General features: G+C 39.8%; 1 protein-coding gene across 1 annotated transcript in view; it reads right to left on the minus strand.

Moving 5' to 3' along the window:
• B4GALT6 (beta-1,4-galactosyltransferase 6) overlaps positions 1-7,721 on the minus strand; it is a 100,063-nt gene that overhangs the window by 51,516 nt on the left and 40,826 nt on the right. Inside the window, exon 3 of the mRNA XM_007953450.2 lies at positions 4,257-4,370. Coding sequence (XP_007951641.1) covers positions 4,257-4,370 — 114 coding nt within the window. The remainder of the gene's footprint in view (positions 1-4,256; positions 4,371-7,721) is intronic.

A 7,721-nucleotide genomic window follows, 5' to 3' on the forward strand; every position in this document is an offset into this window, starting at 1 on the left:
CTGCCTGCTATTTTGGGTGTCCCTGAGTTGTCTCTCCTTACCTGTAACCCTGGGGCTGACAGATGGCAGATGGATCTTGGCAAAAAGCAGACAAATAGCAGGAGGATGTTTAACTGTGTTTTATTTACTACACAAAGGTATTCAACTGTGTGAATCATACAAATTATGGATAACATTTAGAAGAATGAGAATTTCAGAACATTCAATTGTGCTCATGAAGAACCTGTAGACAGAACAAGAAGCAGTCGTTCAAACAGAACAAGGGAATACTGCATGGTTTAAAACCAGGAAAGGTGTGTGTCATGGTTGTATCCTTTCAGCATATTCATTCAATTGGTATGCTGAGCGATATAATCCAAGAAGCTGTACTGTATGAAGAAGAATGAAGCATTCCGGATTGGAGTAAAATTCATTAAAAACCTGCAATACACAGATGATACAATCTTGCTTGTTCAAAGTGAAGATGACTTAAGTGCTTACTGATGAAGATCAAAGACTACAACTTTCCTTATGGGTAATACCACAACATACAGAAAACAAAAATCCTCACAACCGGCCCAATTTGCAACATCATGACAAATGGGGAAAAGAATGAAACTGTCAAAGATTTCATTTTACTTGCATCCTTAATCAACACCCATGGAAACAGCACTTACTGCTGTATTATACAGCAGCTGTATATACAACATATTGCATTGGGCAAATCTGCTACAAAAGACCTCTGTGAAGTATTAAAGAGCAAAGAGGTCACTCTGAAGATTAAGGTGCATCTGATGCAAGCTATGTTATTTTCAATTGCCTCATATGCATGTGAAAGCTGGACAACACGGAAGATGCAGAAGAACTGCTGCATTTGAATTATGGTGTTGGCAAAGAATAGGGAATATACTATGGACTGCCAAAAGAACAAACAAATCTGTCTTGGAAGAAGTACAGTGAAAATGCTCCTTAGAAGCAAGGATGATAAGACTTCACCTCTCCTGCTTTGGTCATATTATTGGGAAGGTATCATGCTTATAAAATAGAAGGTCAGCAGAACAGAGGAAGACTCTCAATGAGATGGATTGACACAGTGGCTACAACAACGGCCTCAAGGATAGCCATGATTGTGAGGATGGTACAGACCTAGTGGTGTTGGTTGTGGTGTATGCAGGGTTGCCAAGGGTTCAGAACTGACTCAAAGGCACCTAACAGCTACAACACAGGACTGGAAAAGTACAATCGTTAAGTACTCAGCTGCTAACCATAAAGGTTGGCAGTTTGAACCCACCAGCTGCTCCACAAGAGAAAGATGCGACAGCCCACTTCCATAAAGATATACAGTTCTACTCTGTCCTGTAGAGCCGCTATGAGTGGGGACTAACTTGACAGCAATGAGTTTTTCAAGAGGACTAGAGGAGAGGAGTGGTAGCATAAAGGCCTGGTACACAGATGCATTTAAACAATGGTCAGTATCAATACTGAGAAAACACTGATTAACTCACAACAATGAAACATGAACACAAATATTTCTAGAAACTGCAAATGCTTAAATATACAAATTATGACAATGAAATCATTGTAATCGGTATTTCAACAAGAACGTTCCTCAGTGGTTTTAGTATTACACAGACACTTATTTTGTGAAAAACAAGGCTGCAATAACAAAGTTATGACACACATAGCCACAAAAATCACTGAGCTCTATTTTCCAATATGGCGCAGCAAGGAAACAGACATTAGAATCATCTGAATTTTTTTTGATTTTTTAAATACTAGTGCCCAGACCCCATGTCAGATCAATTAAATTAGAAACTTAGCAGCTGGGCACAAGAAGTATAAAAGCTCCCCAGATTATGCTACTGTGCAGCCAGTGATCCTGATGTACCCCAAAGTCTGAGAACCACAGTCTTAGAGGACAGTACCAGGCTAGTATTCTTTTTATTATAAATATATATCTATCAACAATAAATTTAAAAAAAAAAAGTTCCTACAAATGATAGAATTTGATAGGCAATAGCTTAATTTTTATGATGTGCAAAGGCTAATTTTCTCAATAAAGAAAATTCACGTAAATGCATTAAAATTTTAATTACATAAAAATTAAGATACAAACTTGTAAGTATAAAATATGCTTACAACTGAGAGGGAAAATCAGCACATACAGGAAAAAAAGAAAAGGCCGGAACAGCCGCCATGGGAGAAAGCTGCTGAGCAGGGACTGCAGTGGGCTTTTTTTTTAAAAGTAGTAATAATTTATTAACTCATAATTTTGAAAAATGTGTGTTTTCCATACAGTATCTTGATCTCTACCTTATACACAAAAATTAAAAACAAAAGTATTAACATTATTAGGAGGAAATATTTTTTAGCACCTTGTGGTAAAGAAAGTTTTCTCAATGTAAAAACCTTAAAAAAGTGATTGATACATTTGAAAACATCATAATCTCAAACTTTTGCAAACTTAATGAAAATAAACACAAATTATAATGAAAAGAGAAGGACTATAAAAAGATTATTGAATATACACATAGCAGGCAGTAGGTCAGCATTACCAGAATATATGAAGAGGAGCTCTAATGGCATAGTGCCTAAGGCATCTGACTGCCAACAGAAGGCTAGCAGTTCAAACCCAGCAGCCACTCTTCAGAAGGAATATTGGGCAATCTACTTCTGTAGAGATACCACCTCAGAAACCCAACGAGGGGTCACTATGAGTCAGAACCGACTCGACAGCAGTGAGTTTGGGTTTTTTGAGTTTTTTATTAATCAATACAAAAACCTAATTAACGAATAAGGAACTGATAAAATACATAACTGAGCAATTCACAGAGAAGTTTCAAAAACACTCACCATACCAAAAAAACCAAACACACTGCTGTGGAGTTGGAACTCACAGCAACCCCTCCTTGGGTTTCCGAGGCAGTATCACTATGGAAGTAGGTTGCCTAACCTTCCTTCTTAGGAGTGGCTGGTGGGTTTGAACTGCCAGCCTTCTGGTTAGCAGTCAAATGCCTTAGGCACTATGCCACCAGAGCTCCTAAAACACTCACAGACATAAAAAACAGTTACTCAAACTCAGTAATAACAAGGAAAGGGAAAAAACGAGATACTATTTTTTAACCTATCAGCATTAGTAAAAATTTAAAAATCTGTCATTCTCAAGTGTAGTTAACCCTGGAGAAAGTGATACTCTCATGCTTTTCTGTTGGGAACATAAATTGGTAGAGCTGCTTTGGAGAGAATATCAGAGAATCTGGAAAAACTGAGCCTCTGTACTCAGCAATTCCACTTCTACATGGCAATCCTCAGCTACACAGAAGCACAAGGAAATCTGTCCTATGTGGCTCTTACAGCACTACTCAGTGATGGGAACAAAGTACAAACAACCCACATGGCCATGAGTAAGGAAATGGGTCAATGAAATGTGGTACATTTATGCAAAAGTTTACTACACAGCAGTTAAGGAAAATCAATCAGGTCTCTATGTATCAACACAGATGTCACTGTTAGATGCCATGAAGTCCATTTCAACTACAAATCACATGGGACAAAATAGACAGAACTGCCCCATCAGGTTTCTAGGCTGTGGACCCTTACAGCAGTAGATTGTTGGCTCTTTCTCCAGCAGAGCGGCTGCGTAGGCTTGGACTGCCAACCTTTCAGCTAGCAGCCAAGGGTTCAGCCACTGCACCACTGTGACTCAAAAAAAGTTAATAAAAAGAAAGGTATAGGATAAAACATTAATTAGAACTATTTATATAGATTTTTGAAGTTTTCAAAACACTATGTATTTTCTAACATCCACCCATCCATCTGTGCGAGAAAATAATTTTATAATTACCATCAGACCATATGCCAAACTCACAATAGAGTTAACTTCTTGGGAAGGGATGAAGAACTAGCACTGCTGTCAAAAGGTTACTATAGCTTTATCTGTAATGTTCTAATATAGTCAAAAGAAGAAGGACACACTGATTACTCTCCTGAATACTCTCTTAAAGGATAATTTGGAAGTCAAAGCATTAGTTTTTAAATCTGAATGGGAGACACATGGGTATTTGTGATTTTCTCTTTTGTTACTTTCCTTCAGCTTTTCATTCTCTCTCATAAAAAAAAAAAGTGCTTTGCAAAAAAAAAAAAAGATCAAGTAACATGCTACATAATATGAATACTAGCATTCACAGTAATGATATGATCCTGATGTGTTCAAATTATGTGGTTTTTATTGCTATTTCATTATAACACAAGTAAAGTCGAAATCAGATCACACTTACGCATGTAAGGCAGTTTTTCTGGGCAGGGAAGGTATGGTGAATATGTGAAGTTTTCCGGAAGATATGTTGTTGTTTGAACAAGATAATCACTTGAATTATTGCCTTCAGGATAATCTTGGAGAGAGAAAAAAAAATTACTACAAAAACTTGCCATTTGCTTTGTTCCTCGTATGAAATATTTCACTAACATTGTGAAAGGATCTACAATCTGCAATCTACAGAGTTCTTACAAGCAGTTACTTAAAAAGCACTAGGAAGGGCGAAATGCAGCTGCATTAGCTATTCTCTCATTCACTGCTGCCAGCCTGGACCTGCCAGCATGACTTCCCGAGGGAACCGTGGCAACAAGTCCAGAGCGCAGCATGCCCTTAGCATGCATATATACACAGCAGACCCATTTACAACCATATACTCATAAACCAGACCACCTGCTCCCATCCTTCCCCAGCCAAAGCCAGAGCTAAATAAGGTGTGAAAGCACAGCAGCCTGTGTCTGCTATTAAATGGCCAGTGTGTTGCTCCTAGCGTCTACACAGAAGAGTGGTGGGAGTAATGTTTTCTCACCATCTTACACTTTAAAAACTGAGATTTACCCACTCAACTTACTTCTGTGATACAATCCACTGTAAGCCTTCAGTCATTCCCAACCTGTGGGCTGCAGCCCTTGGGGAGCCCTGGAGCTATCACAATATTTGGTCCATTATCTTTAGATTCAGCAAATGATATAGCACTTTGCACGGTGGTTTAGAACACCAAAGTCAAATGCCTGAGTTTAAATCCTTCCTCCAACACCTACCAGTTCTGTGACACAAGGCAAGACACAACTGAAGTTTTTCATTTGTAAAATCCAGGTAATACTAGAGCTTACCTCATATTGTAGTTTTGAGAATTCAGTAAGATTACAAGTATAAGAGCACTTAGGACAATCCCTGGCCCATATAAACAAACAATAAATGTAGCTATGAGTGAGTGGTTTAGAGATGAGCATCCGACCCAACTTCAGACATTCTGGCCTTTCTTAGGACTTTTTAAAATGTTCACTGCAGTGATATATGCATGTATATGTAGTGCCTAAGGCATCTGACTGCTAACCAGAAAACTGGCAGTTCAAACCCACCAGCCACTCCTGGGAATGAAGACTGGGCAATCAACTTCCATAGAGATACTGCCTTGGAAACCCAAGGAGGGGTCGCTGTCAGATCCGACTCAATGGCAGTGAGTATGTGTCTGTGTGTGTTTGTACATATATGTGTATGTATGTATACATATACATACACATACCTATACACACACACATATATATATTTAACAAACATTTGCCACTTCAACCATTTTCACGTGTACAGTGCAGTGACAATGATTACATTCACCATGTTATGCACTCCTCCTTACTATGTGTTTCCCAATTTTTCCATCATGATTAACAGAAACTCACTCCCCTTACACAGCATCTCTCCCTCCTACCCATCTCTGGTAACCATTAATGAATTCTGGTCTCTAAGCATTTGCCTATTCTAGATATTTTATGTAAGTGGGATCACACAGTATTTGTCATTTTGTGTCTGACTAATTTCACTCAGAATGTTTTCTAGGTTCATCCATGTCATAGCATGTATAGGACGTCAACTCTCTTTCATTGTATGTATATACCACATTTTGTTTACCCATTCATTTGCTGATAGATATTTTGGGTTATTTCTACTTTTTGGCTATTGTAATTCATGCTATAATAAACAAGGGTGTCTTGGGACTTTTGGACTTAGCACCAAAGAGACCAAGTCAGTCCCTTTCTGGAGCAAAGTTCTGAGATGCAAACCTGGGAACCCCAACCTGCCAGTTTCCTGCTATGTAAAAGAAGCTGGACAGAAAGGACGAGACTAACATGCAATAAGGAAGAGATGACATATGGAAACAGCTGATTAAACCCCTGTCATGTGGATTACAAACCATGTATTCACAGAAAATGAAGTACTAGCAGACACTCCGAGACATTTCTAGGAAAATGCAAAGATACCGGAATATGTGGCTTCTTCTTTCCATCTTTAGGATTCTGCTACAATGAGAGAGCAGATTCTTAACTGAACTGGCCTATGGGAAAAGAAGTAGAGAACAGTAGAGCAAATATATGACTTTCAAAAGAGAGGCCTCCCTGCCATTGACCAGCAACCAGTGGGCTGAAGGTCAAAGTTAAATATCTTGTTGAACTACAAAAGCTACCCTCTGAGCCATGGAAAAAATGACAGATTCCTGGAAATTTTAGATGAATTATATGAAGATCCAAAGCAAACTAAGCACCTTCCCTTTATACTTTTGCCTAACATAAATATTCATTCCTCACAAAAATAGAGTTGACAAGGATGCAGCCTGGAGCCAGGACAGTACTTCAGAGTGAAAAGACTCACCCTACCCACCTCCAAGCCCATATAAGGCTGGCAGAAAAGGGCCCTGCAAAGGCCACGAAGCAGAGGTTTATGAGGATGGGCAAAGTCTCCAGGCCTGGGACCAGGCAAGAGAGAAAAGACAGAGGAGAAGGTCCAATTCCAAAGGACTGCTAACCCATACAAATCCTATTTACGAATCTGACAGAGCATCAGTTAAGGGTTTAAGGTAACTGTACGACTAGAAAACCCCAGCATGAAAATACAGACCAGTACCAGGACAACTGCTAAGCCAGACCTCTTCCACCAGCAAGTGGGAGAACCCCAGTGAGAGAATCCTTTTCAATGCCTCTTGCCAGAGGAGCTCTAGAGAGCAAATGACAAGGAAAATCCTCCAACCCAAGAGAGTGGGGGTTCAGAGGACACTAATTATTTTATATACTCAGGGATTAAGACCATAGAAATCCCTCTACTAGCCCACATTCTATATATCCCCCATATGTACCTGAAATAGTTAAAGATGTTGTTGCTGTTGTTGTTGTTGTTATGTGCCATGGAGTCGGACGCAACTCATAGTGACCCCTCCTTGGGTTTCCGAGGCAGTATCACTACGGAAGTAGATTGCCTCATCTTCCCTCTGAGGAGTGGCTGGTGGGTTTGAACTGCCAGCCTTCTGGTTAGCAGTCAAGTGCCTTAGGCACCATGCTACAAGAAATAAGGAACCCTGGTGGTTAACGGTTAAGCTCTTGGCTGCTAATCAAAGGCCGGCAGTTCAAATACACCCAGCGGCATCACAGGAGAAAGCCCTGGTGACCTGCTTCTGGCCAGAGTACCGCCAGGAAAACCCTATGGGGCAGTTCTGCTCCATCACATGGGCTCACTGTGGGCTGGAGGTGACTTGAGAGTACCCCACAACAATAAACATAAAGAAAGCATAAGAAAGTTCCAATAATGTTCCAATTCTTTCCTTAAGATGCTTTTAAATATATACATCCAGAGAGAGATGGGAGCTCTGGTAGCATAGTGCCTAAGGCACTTGACTGCTAACCAGAAGGCTGGTGGTTCAAACCCACCAGCCACTCCTCGG

The sequence above is a fragment of the Orycteropus afer genome, unplaced genomic scaffold (assembly GCF_000298275.1).
Source record: "Orycteropus afer afer isolate SDZICR_OR568_19922 unplaced genomic scaffold, OryAfe1.0 scaffold00394, whole genome shotgun sequence".
Classification (NCBI taxonomy): domain Eukaryota; kingdom Metazoa; phylum Chordata; class Mammalia; order Tubulidentata; family Orycteropodidae; genus Orycteropus; species Orycteropus afer.